This window comes from Branchiostoma lanceolatum, chromosome 17 (assembly GCF_035083965.1).
Source record: "Branchiostoma lanceolatum isolate klBraLanc5 chromosome 17, klBraLanc5.hap2, whole genome shotgun sequence".
NCBI classification, from domain to species: Eukaryota; Metazoa; Chordata; class Leptocardii; order Amphioxiformes; family Branchiostomatidae; genus Branchiostoma; species Branchiostoma lanceolatum.
In genome coordinates this window covers 6,803,121-6,823,892 of record NC_089738.1, presented here as the reverse complement: position 1 = coordinate 6,823,892, position 20,772 = coordinate 6,803,121, and the positions used below count along the sequence as shown (strand labels likewise).

General features: G+C 41.1%; 2 protein-coding genes across 2 annotated transcripts; both read left to right on the top strand.

Moving 5' to 3' along the window:
* Window positions 1-177: 177 nt before the first annotated feature.
* On the top strand, window positions 178-4,341 carry LOC136423677 (ubiquitin-conjugating enzyme E2 D1-like). Its single transcript, XM_066411949.1, has 6 exons — window positions 178-304; window positions 1,383-1,507; window positions 1,866-1,896; window positions 2,591-2,618; window positions 3,148-3,258; window positions 3,807-4,341. The coding sequence occupies exons 1-6, from the start codon at window positions 282-284 to the stop codon at window positions 3,948-3,950; spliced, it is 462 nt and encodes a 153-aa protein (XP_066268046.1). The 5' UTR covers window positions 178-281; the 3' UTR covers window positions 3,951-4,341.
* An 8,832-nt stretch (window positions 4,342-13,173) lies between these two features.
* Window positions 13,174-20,629, top strand: LOC136423355 (uncharacterized). Its single transcript, XM_066411488.1, has 2 exons — window positions 13,174-13,365; window positions 19,901-20,629. The coding sequence occupies exons 1-2, from the start codon at window positions 13,174-13,176 to the stop codon at window positions 20,627-20,629; spliced, it is 921 nt and encodes a 306-aa protein (XP_066267585.1).
* Window positions 20,630-20,772: the final 143 nt, after the last annotated feature.

The window sequence follows — 20,772 nt, the reverse complement described above, 5'->3', positions numbered from 1 at the left end:
AAAACGGTAGTACCTAGTAGTATCTTCTGCTCTCACTATGATATTTACCCTCCCACCCCCGCACACCTGAAAATGAAAGTGACTATACTGGCAAACGACTCTATTTGTTTTTTTGCGTCATGGCGGACTGAAAAACAGCCCGCCGGGGATTACCGAGATCTGAAATCCCCGCTGAATCAGACTCTATGTATAGCGCTAAGAGGGTAAAACGACTTTGCGAAAGGTGAAAATTTTCCTTACCTGTTCATACAAAGCACACTTTTCGATCAGATTCGGTGGCAATGGAGAAACAGTTCGCATCCAGGTAAGTTTGCTTTTATGTTTATATATAACGGTCAACCCGGAAGTAAAGCGAGTATCTCGCTGGGTTGCGCCTAATTGCACAAATGTAAGGGACTTGACGTCCTTGTTCATATTCATAATTAGGAGGTACAGTACCAGTGCTACAGGTAGATGGGAGATAGGGGAAATCACTCTATATGGCCTCCGTCGGTCAGTATTGACCATGGTAAAATCCTAATTCACAACAGCCCTACAGCATCGACTATGGCTAAACAGCCCTATACGAGAAAAGCAGTCTCTGTAAGCTGACTCAGTTCTGTTGCAAAGCTCTTTTCTGCGGATCCGCTTTTCTTCTGAGCTGTGCATCAGTCTGGCTTCTCCTGATTTGAGCTGATAAATCACTAAATGTACGAAAATATCAGCGAATACAAAATAACGAGAATGTTAGCTTCTTCGTATGGTCTCCATGTACCACAGAAACTGACAGAGTATAAAGCTTGTAAAAGTAGCGGCAACATTCTCATTTAGGATTTTTTGTTAAACACAAGAGGAAAGACCATCCCTCTGGTGACGAAATGGCAATTTCCGAGGTTTTCGCTTGTTGCCTTTGATGCCATTAATGTATTTAACCCGGGCATATGCGGCATGGTATAAGGGGCAGACTTTTCAAAAAGTGATGCTAGTACCAAAAATACGTATACACGCCGAACGGAGCTTAAAAACGTGTGTCTTGTAGCGTTGAGTTTAAAACAAACAGTTTATCGCTCTATATGAATATGTCGTCTGAATAGAACGATAGAACCTAGTATGGTTTGCCTTTACTATATAATATGGCTCTCCACACATTTCGTAATGAAAGTGACTATACGGGCACAGTCATGGCGGACTGAAAAAAAAAGTACTGCAGGGAATACCAAGATCCTGAAATCCCCGCTGAGTCAGGCTCCACATATAAACGCCTCAGTATTTCTTTTTTTCCTCAGTATATCAATAACGCAAAAGTTTTTAGATTAATGAAACAAAAGTTTTAAGTTTCCGAACACTTGTTTTTTGTTCGTAGCTCTTGCATAAAAATGACGATTGAATACACGAACCCACAGGGTCCAGAAGGAACTTGCCGGCCTGAGGAAGGCCCCTCCTCTCGGTATCCAAGTGTCGCTGCCCTCAGACGACCTGCATGCGTGGGAGGCCGTCATTCCTGGGCCAGAGGATTCTCTCTATAAAGGTCAGGTGTTTACAAGACGGTATTTGATGTACTATATCACCTACTTCTCTGAATTTTAGATATTGCAAGGTATACGGCGGGTGAAATTGCGATGGCAGATCTAACGGTGATGTATATGCTTGCACATTAGTGCTATTACTGTATATAGACATCTAGATGATTTCTTTGTCACAGTTTCAAATTATCATTTGCCATGGAACTCCTTGTGTTAGGTTTTCATTTCGTCTAAAGTTTTTTTTCTGGATGTTCATGGCTTTGCATTTCTTTGAAGATCATTGTTATGAGCACGAATGCCTTATTCTCTGACATGAGCACGGTCTTATAAATGATAATCTAAAATACTCTTCTTCACTTACAGGTGGAAAGTTCAAGATACAGATACTTCTTCCGTATCCTTTCTGACGCTTTGCCAATGTTTTGATGTATAATTGTACATTACACTATCAATTTCTTCTAGTAGTGAAATCACTTGAGAGGGGCGGCGTGTGGGTAGTCGCTGGCGATTTATTTACAGCGATTTGGCCCTTACACCCACTCACCCCCGATATTTTAGGGTGTGGGTAAATAACGGGTGGGGGGGATTCGCTGGGACACCTACCTATAGATAACCCACATATTGCTATGCCTGAGGCTATTGACAGGATGATTCTGTCAGCAGTACACATAGTTGCACTGCTGACAGGATCATTCTATAGATTTTTCTTCTGCTGACAGGATCGTCCCGTCAATAACCACTTCCCATTGTTATAACCCTGAAATATACCTTAGACACTCCCGTCAACGCAATGTTTGGCTGCTATTATTATTGGTGGCTTATATCGTTACCTAATGTCAACACTTCAAGATGTGTTCTTGTAAGTTTACTTCTAACAAGAAACGTAGCAAGTAATGTCAATGAAATCAAGAAGGCATAATTGCAGTTACTTTGCAATCAACTCATCATGCTGTCAAGTCATTGGTGTAGGGACAAGGATACGAAAATAATTCTGAAGAATTGCACCATGAAGATGAAATGTATACAGTAATATACTCTATACTGTATATCATATATAGAACTCGCCTTTTTCTTGACTGGCTTTACAGTGAGAACTACCCGCTCGCACCTCCTATTGTAAGTATGTCTAATCATTTTAAATATATGAAATCAGAAAAAATGTCACAGTATCTAATTTATGGTACAGTCAAAGAATTATTTTACTACTAGCCTAAATGTGGAGGCGTACTGTTAGCTAGAAACACCATGTCGCTTTCAATTGTACTGGTAGGGCAAAACTCCTTACAGAAAAAAAAACAAGCTACTACAGCACTTCTTCCTTACATCACAAGCTCTCTGCCACCCAAAAAAAAGACCATAACACGTTCAGGTCAAAAGATACAAAAATGGAAGTTGTGCTGCAGAACCAAAGTCACACACCAGGAGACCCAAAATCGGCCTTGACCTTCATCTTCCCAACACCTACCTACATACCAAATATCATTACAATCCATCCAGGCGTTCTTGACTTATGCTGACTACAAAGATCCGGAAACACAGACACGCAAACACGCACACACACACACTCCCTCACTCTCACACACACACTATATCTCCATTTTCATGGAGATATATAATAATCTGTAGTTCTCTCTTGATACGCTAGGTGCGCTTTGTAACGCCGATCTACCATCTGAACGTCAGCCAGAGTAGCGGACAGGTGTGTCTCCGGTTCCTTGCTGAAGACGAATGGGTGGCAGGTGGCACAATTGAGCAGGTGAATTAAGAAACAATAATGGATAAAATCGAAAACTATGTCAAAATCAAATTTGATTTGTTAAACATTTTCACTTTTCACTATGCCATCTCCTACTTATAGTGAGGAAAGAGAATCATTAAATGCAGTCAGTCATAGCTAACACCGATTTCAGATTACCTTATACACAAACCGATATTTGTCTTACGTGACCGTCATGTCCGACACTTATATCTAACGGGAGGGACCTAACATAACACGCCTTTTCACAAGAGTGGTTAGCTATAGGTTGTGATGAATGGATTTTGAAGACATTCATCTAAAGAACATACTTGGATGCGAAATGCATTCATACTGTTCATGAGCCCTTCACGCTCCGCGTTACAAGCGCCAAACGCTGTGAGACTTTTTGTGTAGATTTTGTGCTACGCTAGACAGTGCACGCCAGCCTAATTAAGATGCCTTTGTAATTTTGCTTACTTAATGTTTCATGATGTTCATCTTTAACTAACTGTTTTTCTACGAAGAGCGAAAATATTTTAACGTTTCCACTTGTATCCTTATAACAGGTGCTGAACGCCTTGTTCTCTCTCCTTATTCAACCGGAAGAGGACAACGCCTTTGACCATGATGTTCTGAATGAATATCACCATTACAAGGGGCGGTATGACAGAAAGGCTCGCGAAAGCGCTACAAAGACCACACAGAAGTAAATATTAGTCTATAGGTTTTATTGCCTGGTAAACGTGGAAGCTGTTAAGCTAGACTTTTGGTCCAATGAAGGAAACTGTTGTTCTAATCCGCAACTTGATCTGTTTTCCTATTAATTGTTGTAATTTTTCTGTCACTTCAGCTTACATATTTCATTACAATCAAAAGTACCATATCTATGACTTCATTAGGCCTAGGAAAAAAACGTGATTTCGGTTACCCGATCGTCCATAGCAAAACCCTATCAACCCTTGCCCCCTTTTTTATAGATCGACCGCCGGTGGAACAAGGGACATAACATTTTCTATCTGACATTTTAGTGATAAAACGTTAAATAACCGTTTTCCTACATGTTATCCTCATTTCTGTAGCAATAGAAACTTGCAATTTTGATTGTAAAAATATATATATATGTATGGTCAACAGATGATGTCGAAAATACCTGTTTCCATATACATATTTAGTTTAACGTTGTTAAACAGTATTTGTTGGATCGCTTCGGCTGTACTCTAACAAAAGGAGAATCCCTATCTAACGTTGGTTCACATAAAATCGCGGTGTGTGATCAATCATCAAAAACGCCACTTTGTTGCTGCAACCTATGGCTACGGCACTACGGCCTTTTCCCGCCACCATATTTATTACCCATAATCCTGCTATTCAGCAGACGACAAAGGTTTGTGAGGAACACTTTTTTTGTCTAAATGTTGTGTGTGATAGTGGACTGAGGGCGATATTTTCATCAAAGTTTGTTCCTAGTACAAGCAGAAACACATTGACATAGTGGTATTACCATTTCTACGGCATCCACTTAACGTCCCGATGAATAAATGTACACGTTGCCATGACGGTGGGGATCGACTTTGAGTGACGTTCTACCGACTCCACAAACGGGTGGTTACCGAAGGCCTGATGTGTACGCTATGGCCGTTTTGTCTTGTGTGTTTTTTTGCTTCGAGACGTTTATATGACCTTAGAACTCTCTTCAAGCCAAGGTGGGAACAATAGCTGCTATATAAAAGCTAATCAGCGGCAAGATATTAATGACGAATCCTCTCTCCCAGAAAAATGTTAGCACCTGTCCGACAGCACCATCATTCTGCGTGCGGCGGACGGTAGTTTCAAATTACAATATTATGGTATCAGCACGACTAGAGACAAAATATAACATATATAGAATTAGTGCAAAGGTAATCCATGATATTGACAGAATAACAGAAAAAAAGGATGGTTTATTGTTCTGCCAGATTGGTTTCAAGTACACTGGTATCGAAAAAATCCCGGTTTTACGTGAACTAACGTTACCGACTCTATTTTCTTCCGATAATTTAGTCGGAGACACTATTTTTCCTAGGTCTTTGCATTGTTACATGTAGCGGCACGAAAGGACCTTAGGTGAAAAAGAATCACTGCAATTTTCTCCATTTGAGATGTGTCCTCTTTCTCCTTCTGAATGTGGTGGTATAGCAAACATGTCGTCAGTTCTTCAAATGTATCCCTTTCATGAAATATGAAAATTAAACAGTTTGAAAGTTTTAATGACTCATGTGTCTGTCTTGAAAAGCCTATCATACTGTGTTAAATACAGCCCAAAGTTCTCACTTGTTTACAAGTCCATCATTGTTCCCTCTAATTCGTCGGTAAATTCTTCGAAATGCTTCTTTTGATATATTTAGATTTCTAAGGTCAATGTACTGGTATATGAATACGTCAAGTAATAGGTTACAATTACATGTAAATGAAATTGTAAGGCATATTGCGGTAAACTAGACGAAAAAGCTACGTGTAACATTTACTGAAGAAAATTGTGCAAAACTTACTAGGGTAAACATCACAGTTGCGTTCAACATCGGAAGGCTCCGTGGATGAACAAACAATCGCTGATTATTAATACCTTTGCCTAGAAGGTTAGGTTTTCGTCAGCGTTCGTGTGTGTGTGCGTGTGTGTGTGTGTGTGTGTGTGTGTGTGTGTGTGTGTGTGTGTGTGTGTGTGTGTGTGTGTGTGTGTGCGATAGCTCAAGAATTCCAAGATGGATTGTCCAGATAGCGACACCACTAAACCGCCCCTCAGATAGGCCTTGTACGGGGCCAACACCTATGCAGGGCGCCAAAGTGCAAAGCTGGCGATGTCTCAACAACCATTCGGATGAAATTTGGCACAAATCTGCAGCTTGACTTGTTTTATTGATTGTATGAAAAAAAGTCAAGTTCAAGTTCGTTTTGTGTGTAAAGCGTCACCTAGTGAGACTAAGGTAATGTGCATTGTACTTGCGGACTTTTGGGCTGCGTGATCAAACCCACATGTGCACACAACAATTGTTTCATCCGCGAATGAGGTTATGGTTTACCCATCATTTGTTACCTTCCACAAGAAGGTTATTATCTCCATAAAGATGGAGATATTGTTTTTGGCGTGTCTGTGCGTGTGTGTGTATGTGTCTGTCTGTGTGTGTGTCTGAGTTTCCGGAATATTGTACTCAGCATGACTCAAGAACCTATCGATGGATTACAATGATATTTGGTATGCTGGTTGGTTGGGGAGACAGGTTTCAAGGTCGATTTTGGGCTCCCAGGTATGTGACCTTGGTGCTGCAGCAGAACTTCGGTTTTTTGTATCTTTTCACACAGACGTGATATGTTCTTGATTTTTTTGTTGGCAGATAGCTTGTGATGTAAGGAAGGAGTGCGGTAGGTTTGCCCCCCCCCCTAGCAGCTTGCTCTGGAACTGCAGGGTGTTGTCAAAATCTTCCAAGGAGAATAACTGAAGAAAGGAAGGACGGATTTGCATCATATTAAGTATGCAGGCAGCTTAGACAGAGATTTACTCAATGAAGTGCACATTATGCAAGTTTGAACGTAATAAGCATAATCAATGAGGAAAATCTATAGTTGCAGTGTTTTCCATTATAGAACTCAAATACATGTATCATATGTAGTTTATTGAAGGTGGAACATTAACAGATATCAATTATGCAAATAATTTCATTCAAAGTGTCATAATTCTTCTAAGTGGTAATTGATTGGAGTGCTAACATTATTACCTGTCTAAGTCAGTTAAAGGTGTACATGATCGACCAAACGTAGATCATGAAAATGTAGAAGTCGTTTGTATAATCATAACATTTCATGGAGATCTGAGGTCTCCGAACTCTTGTTTTGGGGTAGCGTTTGTGTGTGTGTGTGTGTGTGTGTGTGTGTGTGTGTGTGTGTGTGTGTGTGTGTGTGTGTGTGTGTGTGTGTGTGTGTGTGTGTGTGTGTGTGTGTGTGTGTATGTGGACGAACAGCATAACTCAAGGCTTGGCTGGGTTGTCTTGATGTTTGGTATGTCGGTAGGTCTTAATAAGACATGGAAATGATTACATTTTGGGGCCCCTAGCGGCTTGTCACGGCACTGCAGCGGAACTTCCTGTTTTGATATCTCGTGTTGCTATGGTCCTTATTTTTTAGTTGTAGCTGGCTCTTGGGCCAGAGAGTAAGTGGTAGAAGTTTGGGCCCACTAGCGCCTTTTTTGGAACTGCAGGAGCGGGTTTTGTTTCTGACTTTGAAAGAGGATAACTCAAGATGGGGTTGATGAATGGTCATGGGTTTTTGGTATGTAGACTGTGTCTGTTTGTCTGTCTGTCTGTCTGTTTGTTTGTCTGTTTGTGTTTCCGCACCACTCCAGTCAGCATAACTCAAGAGCCTCTTGATGGATTACGATGATATTTGGTACGTGGGCGGGTGTTGTGAAGCCGAAGGTCAAGGTCAATTTTGGGCCTTCTGGTACGTGACCTTGGTACTGCAGCGGAACTTGAATTTTTGTATCTTTTGACCTGGACGTGCTGTGGTCTTGATTTTTGGGTGGCAGATAGCTTGTGATGTAATAAAGATGTGGTGTAGGTTTGGGCCCTCTAGCAGCTTCCTCTGGAACTGCAGGGGCGTTTTTGTGAAAATCTTCTAAGGGGAATAACTGAACAAAGGAACAACGGATTTCCATGACATTTAGTATGCAGGTAGCTTAGACAGAGATGTACACAATGAAGTTCAAATTATGCTAATTGGGACTTAATTTGCATAGCTATTGAGGAAAATCTATATTTGCAGTGTTTTCCATTATCAGACTCCAATACATGTAACGTATGTACTTTATGGAAAGCGGATCATCAACAGATACCAATTATGCAAATAAGTTCCTAATTTGCATAATAAATGCAAAACACCATATCTCATCTAAGTGGAAAATTATAGGACTGTCAATATGATGCTTAGTATGCAGGTAGCTCAGACAGTGATATACAGAATGAAGTGCAAATTATGCTAATTGTCACTTAATTTGCATAGGTAATAAGGAAAATCTATTTTTGCAGTGTTTTCCATTATCAGACTCAAATACATGTAACGTATGTAGTTTATGGCAAGTGGAGCATCAACAGATACCAGTTATGCAAATAAATTCCTAATTTGCATAATTAGTGCAAAAACACCATAATTAATCTAATTGGAAAATTATAGGACTGTCAATATTGCAACATGTGTACGTTAGATAAAGGTGTTTATGACCAAGCATATATTATGCAAATGTGTAAGTCATTTGCATGAATAGAATTGTTCATGGAGATATGAGGTCGTGGAACTCTTGTTTATATATCAATTGAAAACGTTTTATGCAAATCAGCATCTTATTTCCAAATCAGCATCTAATTTGCATATTTAATGAGGAAAGTTTATACATCTGTCACATTTCATGATACATGTGACATAATCAATGAGAATCTACTATTATAATTCCATACTGGCAAATCATGGCAATTTCATACTTGTGACGTTTATGTGAATGTGAACACCGTTGAATATAGATTATGCTAATGAGAACCTCATTTGCATAATTGATTGGGACTTCTCATTTATTGTTACGATCAAAAAATAAATATTAAAACATTCATCTGCCAACACCCAGGGCTCCTTGTTTTCCCTTCTTTAAATGTATAGAACTGAATCAGACGATCATGATTCCATGTGTTTCCAAAAGAGAGAAGAAACAAACAGGTTTATAGATGAAGAACTGTATATAATATTTAGACATAGTATATAGTATAAAGCGTTCATCATGCCCAAGGACATCCAGCTCGCACGCTGCATCCGAGGGGAGCGTGCATAAGGACGATCGAAACAAGATGGACAACCCCGGCAACCCCGGCCCTTTTCAGGGCCACTCACATATCCCAGAAAGATCTACATCGTTCACGTTTCTTTAAACAGACCCATGGTTTCATACCTACGTCAGAAATACAGTTACACATCACAAGTCGCCCCCCCCCCCACATACCCATACAGACAAACCAATCAGGCGAATTACGCGTACAAGCTTTATTAATAAGTGTCATTTACTTCATCTTTGTATTTGTTTATTGTTTATGTGGATTATTCACAAAAGTGAAGGGGAGGGTAAACCAGGTGCGTCGTAAGCACCTTTACAAGTTGCCCTCCCTCGTTCTATTCAATTTTCTGGTCACTTCAACCGTTCATTTAAAAGGTAACGTTAGAAAACAAGAAAAAGTAAATACATTGATACATACGTAGTTGCAAAACGCATATTTCAACAGAACTACTAAACATGTACTTAGTACTTAAGATTGTAATGTGAAACGCACTTCAGCGCCAGGCTGACGTATATTACAGTGATAAATAAAAATTCATTCAAATCATTAATTCATTATAACGATCTACTCTTTGTGTCCTTTAGTAGTAGGATTTTGGGACTAAAACTGCAGATATTATCCATACATATGCATAAGCATATTATGTCATTCCATCACATTTCTAGTGCTAATGGCAACCAATAGAACGAAGTACTTTTTGTTTCTCTCTGTATCTATTTTCTATAACTCCACTAGTTATAACCATAATTGCTACAATACTAAAAGTTGGAAAACTACTGCCAGTTTTTACGGTCAAGTGAGGCTATGTAGTGTTTGACCTTGATATTTTGCTGAGCTGAGATTGGTTAAGTCACATAGGGCACTTTGCACCAGGCCTGCAAAGGCCAGAACACATTGTACTTGTGCTCATTCGAGCCCCTAACCATTGAGAAAGTCACACACAAGACGAAACTAGGCTGGGCGTGGGCTTGAATAAAGTTGTATGGGAACTATGCGGATTGTCCACTACTATATTTGCCTACTGCCGGTTTTACTGTTGCCCACATCTATTTAAGAACATTCAGTAGTGATGATGACTATTTCAAGTAGGTGACTGGTCAATTGTATCTTCGATAGTTTCTGCAATTCTTGCTCGGCTACTAGTTTTTCAAACCCAAAATGGCCATACATTACACAAAATGACGAAACACTCCACTTTCTTGCCTGGTGAAGTAATACTTATTAATGATAACAACTACGCAATGTGGATTATTAAATAAAACATCTGAACTTGTGTAACGCTAAAACTGCGTGTGAGGCTCACCACGTGTTATCGTGTTGGGTGTTTATATTTCAATACAGCTGATCATGACTGCTCACTACAGCAGCTGTGGTATTCCTGTTGGATCCGACAATGGCCTGGTACTGGCCCTCAATGTTGTACAGAGTGTTCAGCTCGTTGGTGAGTGTCGGCCCTGTGTTATATGATGGGTTTTTAGTGGCCGATGATTCGTAAACAACCTGGTAGACTGTCTGACCATTGCCACTGGTCGATGCAGCGGCCGTGGTGTGTGTGTTGGATTCCGTTATGGCCTGAGACTGGCCTTGCCCTGCCTGATTCTGTTGGTTGTCAATATCTTCATACTGGTGATCATGACCACTGGTCACTACAGCAGCTGCGGTGTGTGTGTTGGGTTTAGTGTTAGATTGAGACTGGCCCTGGCCTTTCTGATCATGATCATGACCACTGGTCACTACAGCAGCTGTGGTGTTTGTGTTGGGTTTACTGATGGTTTGAGACTGGCCCTGCCCTGTCTGATCATGGCCACTGATCACATGTACAGTAGCTGTGGTGCTTGTGTTGGATCTAGTGATGGCTGCGTACATAGGATTTAGCTTTAAGGCAGCGATGACTTCGTCATGTGAAAGATCTCCAACCTTCAGCGGCGGAGTGCTAGCCTGAGACTCGCCCTTCCCTGTCTGATCATGACCGTTACTACTGCCAATTTCTGTAGATGTCGGGTCATTTGGTGGTGTTCCCACACCTGCGTACATGGGATTTGGTTTTGGGGCAGCTAGCACTTCGTTATGGGATAGATTTCCAACTTTCAGAGCTTGAATGTTAGCCCGAGACTTGCCCTGTCCTGTCTGATCATGTTGGTTGTCAATATCTTCATACTGATGCTCATGACCACAAACTACTACAGCAGCTGTGTTGGGTTTAGTGATGGCCCGGGACTGGCCCTGCCCTGTCTGATTATGTTGTTTGTCTACATCTTCATACTGGTGATTATAATCACTGGTCACTACAGCACTAGTAGCTGTGGTGTTTGTGCTGGGGTTAGCGATGGCCTGGGACTGGCCCTGCCCTGTCTGATCATCATGATTATCAATATCTTCATACCTGCTAACATGACCAGTGGTCATGACAGAAACTGTTGTGTTTGTGTTTGTGTTGCTACCAACGGCAATAGGATTTGGCCCTAAAGGAGGAAGCCTGGTCCTCCTCTTGTACCAGATTGCGAGAATAATGGTGCCGATCAGAACAATGCCAGGTACCGAACCACTTATGGAGCAAACAAGAACAAGTAAAGGGGAACTGGAAATAGATCCGTTAGAACTGCTGCTTTCTGGCTTGTCTGAAGTGGTTTCAAGGGGTGAAGTTAGTGCTGCGCTAGCTTTGTATGTTTTACCTGCAAGACCTGCTGTTGAGCCAGTATTAGTTTTGAAGTACCAATGATAGCGAGAGGTGGTGGTGCCATTGTAGCTTCTGGCACTACTTCTTGATGGACCGACAAGGGTCAGTGCGGGGCCTACAGAATGCGTTGCTGGTCTAGCATTAGTTTCTGTATTGCCAAATGAGGAGGATGTTGATACTGGACTTGATCTGCATGAGGCTGGGACGTCAACGGGAAGGGTCGATATGGTTGGTTCTTTACATATCAATTCTTCAGGATTGACGTCTGCAAGCTTCTGTCCCTGGAGTTTTGCGGGTTGGGCACAGATTATCTGGTCTTTGAATGAAAGAAATGTGGTCGTATCTAGCCTGAATGGACGCATCCTACAGTCACAATCCCAGGGGTTATGGTCGAGTAATATGTGACGAATAGATGGCAACAGGCCATAAGCTAAAGGGGCGATTTCAAACATCTTGTTCCCCTTAAGGTCCAAATGTTGCAGTTGGGGCAGTTTTGTAAATGCACCTGAATGGATGTCTGTTATCTGGTTGGAAGATAGGCTCAAAGATATTAGCCGGGGCAGATTTGCAAATCCACCAGACTGAATCATTGTTATCTGGTTGCGATTCAGAGTCAACCTTTTGAGGTGGGTTAAATTTGCGAAAGTTTTCGCCTGAATCATTGTTATCTGGTTGTTGTACAGGAACAACCCTTCCAGCCAGAGCAGAGTTGCGAATGAACCAGGCTGAATCTCTGCTATCTGGTTGCTGGGCAGGAGCAACCGTTTGAGTCGGGGTAGATTTGAAAATGTACCTGCCTGAATCTCTGCTATTTTGTTGACGGCCAGTGACAACTCTTGTAGCCGTGGTAGATTTGCAAATGTGAATGCCTGAATCGTTGCTATCTGGTTGTAGGTCAGGGACACCACTTTGAGGTTGGTTAGATTTGCGAATGAACCAGGCTGAATCATTTTTATCTTGTTTTTGCACAGCCACAACGCGTTAAGGTTGGCTAGATTTCCGAATGAACCCGTTCGAATCATTTTTATCTGGTTGGAGGACAGGCCCAAGTTCTGGAGCCGGGTTAGATTTGTAAATACGCCAAGCTGAATCTCGATTATCTGGTTTTTGGTCAGCCACAACGACTGTAGCTCGGATAGATTTGCAAATGTACCTGCTTGAATCTGTCTTATCTGGTTCGATGCCAGTGACAACCTTTGTAGCCGGGGTAGGTTTGCAAATGTACGAGGTTGGATGTTTGTTATATTGTTCTTGTCCAAGTGCAACTCTCGAAGTTTAGGCAGATTGGGGAAATAATCAACAATGCTAATGCAATTTTCTCTCAAACTCAACCAATATAAATTCCCATACAGTAACAGCTCGGACCGATTTACCGTTTTGATAAGATTACATTCCAAATACAACCTAACGATGGATGATGGGAGGTTCTGGGGAATGCTGTTGATGTTCCGGTTGCTGCACCTGCACCATGATGACGGTGTGCAGCTGCAGCCAGCTTCTGGCATGACGGGCCCAGTCAGGATGAGGAGAAGGAAAATCGGCAGGTGTCGCAGCTTTCTCCCCATGATGCCCTGCCACCTAAACAGAACAGCAAGCTCCTCTGTAAGGTCAAATCCACTTTACAGTAACTTCCCTTCCCACGCGTGTTTACATGTTTTAAAGTGTTAAATGTCGTGCAAAGTCTTTTTAGAATATGTTACAGATTTGTGTTCAATGCGTTCAAAAGTCGTGTAAAGCCGGATTAAAATCTGTATTAAACTATTTCATCCATAAGTGGTTTGCACATGTTGCTCACTGAATAACAAAAAATCTCGTATTGTCCGTAAACGGGATTATTCTGGACATACAAAGGCTTTGTTACCATTGCTTACGAGAACCCATAATCCTTAATGGGCAGTGTTAAAGCCCCACTATGTAAGATTTTGGCGCAAAAATTGAAAATATTCTTGTGAGCAAATCTTAATGTGAATGGCAGGTACTGACATGTACAACCCCTTTTCAGCATATTTTCTTCGTTATTTCGTCAATTTTTGGTGTTGGTGAACTGTGCGAAAACAAAGCAAAAACTCCCGGACACCACCTCAACAGTACATGCTCCTGTTGTAAACAAAACATCCTAGTCATATGGAGGACCCCTATGGTGGTCTAATCACTTAGCCACACGTTACTCTGCCAGTCATTTCTTTGGAAACGCTAGCTCATATCTTTTCCGAAGAGGGTAGAATACAACTATCAATTTAATCTAGAGAGTCTACTTTGAAGGGTATCAATAAAGTGTGGTCATTTTCCCTTGAAAACTGCAAGAACTCTGGTAAGGATGACTTTTTACAGAAACTGGTGAACTGTATACAGGCACCCCACTGGGCAGTCAGGCTGATAAGAGGTACAGAAGCCGTGTGTGGCCATGTGTTGATGTCACACTGTGTGTTGTTTTGGATGGAGGATAACAGTGTTTTAAAGTTGTTTGTATGGTGCAGTAATGTTGTAACCTCCCTCCCTGAATATCGGTAAGCAATTCTATAGAGTTGATCAAACATGCTATGCAAAGAAACGGTAGGAAAATCTACTTTCTGTATTGGCCTAAAACTACATAGTGGGGCTTTAAGATTCTGAACTTTGAAACACGACATGTATTAAAGTCCTGTTATGGACAACGCTGTCTGGAATTATAGAATTTCCTAATTGATTATGCAAATAAAGTATTGCTTTGCATACTTTTCATTTAATTGTGTACATCTCTGTCTGAGCTACCTGCATGCCCAAACTTGTGTATTGTTCCTCTCTCCAGTTTTTCGTGTGCAAAACGCCATTGCAGTTTCCAAACTACCTGCTAGGGGCCCCCCGAAACAACTCTTCTTCCTGATGTCAAAAATTCTCCCACACAAAAATCGGGACAACAAAATGCAATGGACCAAAGATACATGGAAAACACCAGTATGATCAATTTTTTGTGCAAGATTAGCCCTATTTGCATAATTTGTAGTCCACATTTCTGTATAAGCTACCTACATGACCAAAGACATGGAAATCCGTCCTTTAATTATCCTTTTTTAAAGATTGGCACGAAAATGCCTCTGTAGTTACTGATCAAGCTGTTAAGGGCCTAAATCTACACGAATTTCACAAGAAAATAAAAGACTATCTGCCAGAAAATAACCTGCTGGATTAGCAAGAAAAGCTGTTAGGAGGCCCATGACATCCCATGACATCCCATATCTAAATGTGTTATAAGCGAGAAATTCACGCCTTTTACCGGGTTTTGCTAGCGTTTCAATCGGGAATCCCGCGGCTTTTACACGAATTTGATCAGCTGTTAAACGCACTTCGCACGCAACTATGTGAGAAGTGAGAAGAGTCTTGGCTTTCGAATAAACAAAAATGCACAACTGAAAAATCAACAATGAACTAGAAAGACAAAATTTGCGAGCAAATACAGCATGTTTAGCCATACTCCTCGCCATGCGAAAAATGGACTGTCCCAAAATAACAATGGACCATTCTAAAATACTTCCACTAAAAATATGGATCACCCCAGTCCAAAATTGAGTTTAAAAACAATAAGTCTCTCCATACAGGAATGGAGTCTTCCAGTAGCACCTCAACACAATATGGACCAGTCCAAATCCATATCCACATAAACAAATACACTTCTGCTAACAAATGGACTTTTTCATAATCACTCCAGCTCAAAATTGAAATAAATAATTAAAGAATCCTCCCCTTGCAAGAATGGGATATTCCGTGCCATCTCTATGTAAACTAGACCAGTCGAAAATATCCGCCCAAAATTACACTCTTGCGCATAATCAACCCAGTTCAAAATTGAATTAAAAAAGATCAACCCCAGGGAAGAATGAAGTTTTCCATAGCATACATAATGATATTTATGACGATTTGACAGGAGAAGAAGGAAATGACCAAAAACAACATATTTCAGCGATAGTATGGGTGAAATATGAAAATGTGACACCCCTATGTTTCAATGCATGATTCAATAGTATACATTTTGGGTTGAAAATAACGAAACGAAAAAATTGTTTATTTCAAAAATCGTTTTGAAAGGCTGTATGCCAAACATTTGAATGGGGGCCTGTGTACATGACCAAGGCAGACACATGCCAAATTTTGCTTCAATTTGGTTTAATACATAGGAACTGGAGATGTGTATCTTTGTTAAAAAAAGAGTGAACAAAGCCATGTAAGCACATGTCCTACGCATTCTCATACCACATTCGGTATGAATACTAGCACACCTGCGCCAGAAATGCAAGATAAATAGATTAACTCAATTGGCCAATCAGGTGGTCGCAAGGCTCACAGGCAGGCCAGGTGCACTTGGGGTCACTGACCTTTAGGTTGTGTTGGCAACACCATATATGGTCATATGAGGAAAATACCCAAATGTTATCCCCAAAATACCCTGCAAAATCGTATTTTGAAGTGATGCACGGTGGTCAAATTAGACCTCAAAAGTCCCAGACTTTTTTCGAACCCGAAGCATGTTCTTTCACGTTCGATCGGACATGATTGACGTACGATCGAACAGAACGCTTGTTCGATTTGGGGTTACCTGAGGTCATTAGCAAGTATCCACTGAAATTCCTTGCCGACTGGCCCTTTTACCTGCGTGCCTCACATCAGAACGGAAACCGACTTTTTTGCAAATACAAATCATTTTCTGGACAATAAACAGATGCTGACATTTTGCTGTGGTTAAGCAACATTTCAAGAAGCTACTCACGTCTTTGTTAGTGAAGTAAAATATTTCAAGGAATGTTGACGCCGGTATTAGTCACCCCCTACCCCTATCCGTGCGGCATGACATGCGTGCAAACACCATATTTAGATCGGGACCAAAAAGCGTCCAATTTGCCTCATTGACGGCTTGAAATAAAGCCAACGGTTTTCTGGAGGTTTACGTCTTAGGGATTTTTTTTAGAAATGCAGACACTGTTGAATTATGGGTCTTGGAAGGTAAAAACAAGCAATTTTACGCCTTTTTCCCGATCTCAAGAATAATCGAAAAATAAGAAATCCCAAGACAAAAAGTTTTATCTTATGGTAACGTTCTGTAAACTGCAAAAATGAAGAATATTCAGTAAATTTTGGAGCCAATTAATCAGTTGTCTGGTTTTGATATTCCCTTTCTAGAAGGCGGCAATCATCGGGCTCAAGCCTGAATTTACCCGGATTTTTCTACAGGATTCGAAACGCTGACATTGGGGGCATACGCAACACAAATTTCCTTTAATTTGAACGAGGGGATCGTTTTGAAACTATTCATGACATTTGAACAGATTCACAGGCTGGCCGGCATCGGCTCGCTGGAGCCCGCGGAGGCGTCCGGTAACCCAATACTCCCTTCGTGACTGGGACTTTACCATAGCGACGGACCGGCGTGATGTATGCCAAAAGTGCGAATGAGGTTCTTTGAATATTTGTTCAATGTACCCCCATAGCAAACTTCAGGTCATTTGGATGTATTTCCAGAGCACAGGAGGCCAAAATGTACGTTTTTGGTCAGAAAAACCTCAATAAAATCACTTTCAAGGTCAATGTCGAGAAAAAAAACCGGCCAGGGGCCGGGCGTATTTGCCTACACTACCTTTGTACCACATTTCAGGTCATTTGGTCAAAAAAATGACAGAGATGAATCGATTTGAAGATTTGACAGGAGAAGAAGAAGAAACCTGAGTAAAAACAATATGTTGGGCCATACTAGGTATGAGGGGAACATTTCGGTTCACATTGGAGAGAAATGTGATTATCAGACTCAAATTGTCTTTCCAGCATTTTGTATTTATTTCAACCTCATGCCAAGCTGTATAATGTTTTTATTTTGTTTTATAATGTTTTTATTTTAATTTCATAATGTTTTTATTTCAATTTTGAAATGACATGGGTGTGGCCTAAAACTGAGAGTTTTCTGAAGTCCTATTTGACAGATTAAGAAAGTGTTTTCTGCCTTGGGTGTAGAATACGTGCTTCAGGAGTAGCTCTCTTACAGTACTAGTATATAACAAATGATATTAGGTACCTTAGTTTTAGGGACTGTACAATATTCGCCGGTCGTCAGAGGGTAGGGTTAGAAAAATTACAAGTCCATCCCCCAGATCAAACAAAGAGACCTTAAGATCGACATCCACTCTGTTAAATATCGCTTAGTCCCTCGTTGTGCTGATTGTCTGAAGCTGGCTCTTTGAAGGTTGTTTACTCTTTTTGGCAACGTTTTCAGGACTCCATTAATTTGTATCTTAAAGATAAGGAAATCCGCAGAGGTATAGAAAATCTGCCTATGCCTGTTTTGGCAACTTACTCGTCTGAATGATACAAATGTACGAAACCGCTAGTTCAGCGCCGACAGCTAGTGTGACAGCTGCAATAAGTTCAATCGAAGCCTTGTGAGAGTGAAAAATACCGTTACAACTAAACTGATCACCAGTCTCTACGGGTTGGCTTTGGAGTGTTCTACCGGGCACAGTCTGCTAACCATTAGTCCGTTTCTGTTAGCCTGTCTTTTTAGCTGGCATATCGAGCTATCGCTGACCGTAGAGCTAACTGATTAAGCCACGCCCGTAAAACCACGCCTCGTGTGCGACAATCTGCCTGGGCGGTGGGCACCACTCCCAGCTCCCGGTCGTATGGGTACCGGCCGGCTACGTTACAACAAGCCTAGGAACCATTTTAGACCGACTCAAAGTTGCATGGTCAGTCTGAACTTTCCGGTTCTGGCAGAATTTATCCCAGAGTTACGTCATCACACAATGAAAGCATCAGCGCGCAGAGCATCTGTTCCCCTCTTCAGAACTAACATCATCTCCAAGCAGATGCGGGGCGGAAGATTGTTAAGCGTTTTTTGACAGCTAAGCTTCTTTGACAGCTATCCACCCTTCCCAGTTATAAACGTCAAAATCTTTCACCCCAACACCTGCTTGGAGAATGCAACCCTAATTAATATATAACAAACTGCCTGCAGATTCACCTTTATGGCATTGTTGAAGGGTGGCTGAGGAATTTTGAGATGTTTTTGAAAAAAAACTTTCTTAAGCTTTTCCTTTTTTCCTCAACCTTAGTTTTCTTTCAGGTAGGACCTTATAGCAAGGTGATAATTTATGCAAATTAGTATGATGTCATGATTACGTCATCAAGATTTATAAGGCCAGACCCTTTTTTTTAGAAAAAACGCTCTCCTTGGCTTGTGCCTCGCCATGACATCATACTAATTTGCATAAATTATCGCCTTGCTATAAGGTACTACCTGAAAAAAATTAAGGTTGAGGAAGGTTTATAAAGCTAAAGAAATCCCAAAATTCCTCAGCCACCCTTCAACAATGCCTTAAAGTGTATCCACAGGCAGAGACATACCTTGCAAACCAGTCAGAATAGCTTCAGTTGGCCCTTTTTGGGTGGAAACTCGTGTAGAACGCCTCAGGCACAGGTTGATGTTGTTATTGTAGGGTGCGGCCGTCGGTAGCTGATCCGTAATGCCGTGTGACAAACAACCCACGATTAGTCCTACGTAATCGCTGGTGTTGATTGTCTGAAGCTGGCTATTTGAATAATATCAATATTTATGATGGAATCATAATCATGATGATGCAGGCCTGAAACACATTTTGAGCTGTTTTCTCCATACCCGCACAGATACAAAGAAAACACAAATTAAATGCAGCAGGAATTTTTCGTTATTTCACCACCGGCGCTGTAGGAAAAACAGATACGTAAAATTTACCTGCCGGGCCACTTAACGGCAATGCAAGAACCATTTCAATGTATATACTGTCAATCTTGACCTATTAAATATTTTGTTTTCAAGGTTTTTGTGTTAACCTCTCAAGGCGAAGTCATATGACACCCTGACTTTGCGCGGCCAATGTATGGTCGTGTTTTACTACTGTACAGCAGAGTTGTTCCAACTGCGAAATCATGACCCTTAAGTAAATCGCGTTATGTAAAGAGCCACAAATAATCCAAAAGTCCATGGCTTCTGAAGGGAATTGGGATAGTCTAGTACTTGTCTAATATTACAGTGTTAAAACAATGTTTTAGCAGTGGGGGTGTAAGTTGTTTTGTCTGATATTAGTTAGTAACACTTAGCTAAACTTAATGTACGTATATTTATGTATTTTCAACACAGGATTGTGTTATGAAAACAGCGAAACTCCCAAAATCCAACATCACCAAACAAGAAAGAGACGCCCTGAAGGAACTAAGGAAGGACAAGAACGTACTGATACTACCAGCGGACAAAGGGAAAGCTACGGTGCTTATGGACAGAACAGACTATGAAGAGAAGGTGAGTGTCATGCTAGCAGACATGAAAACGTATGAGAAACTACCTACGGACCCCACGCAAAAGTACAAGAGAAAGTTAGTGGCAATTTTGACACGACTTATGAAGGATAGCAAGATAACTGAAGAACAAAAGAATTACTTGTATCCTACTGCAGAAAACGTACCAAGAATGTACTGTACACCTAAGATTAATAAACCAGGATATCCCTTGCGCCCCATAGTCGATTACACAGGGTCCATTGGATACAACACGTCGAGAGCCCTAGCTGACCTGTTAGCACCGCTGGTTGGGAAGTCGGTACACCACATGAAGAACTCGAAACATCTTGCAGAAGAAATGTCAACCATTTTGATAGAAGAAGATGACATGTTCCTGTCACATGATGTGGTGTCACTCTTCACTAACACTCCTATCTCAGAAACACTTGACATCATTAGAAGAAGGCTCCAGGAAGACAGGGATTTAAAGAACCGGACCAACTTGCAAGTAGATGGCATTTTGGAACTGCTGTCCTTCATTGTTACAACTACATACTTTAGTTTCAGAGGTAACATCTACAGCCATGGGTAGCCCTGTGTCCCCTGTGTTGGCCAACCTGTTTATAGAGTGGCTGGAACAACAAGCCATGGCCACGGTACCAGTCACATGCAGACCAAAACTGTGGAAAAGGTACGTTGACGATATCGCGATGTTATGGAAGTTGTTAAGAGGGG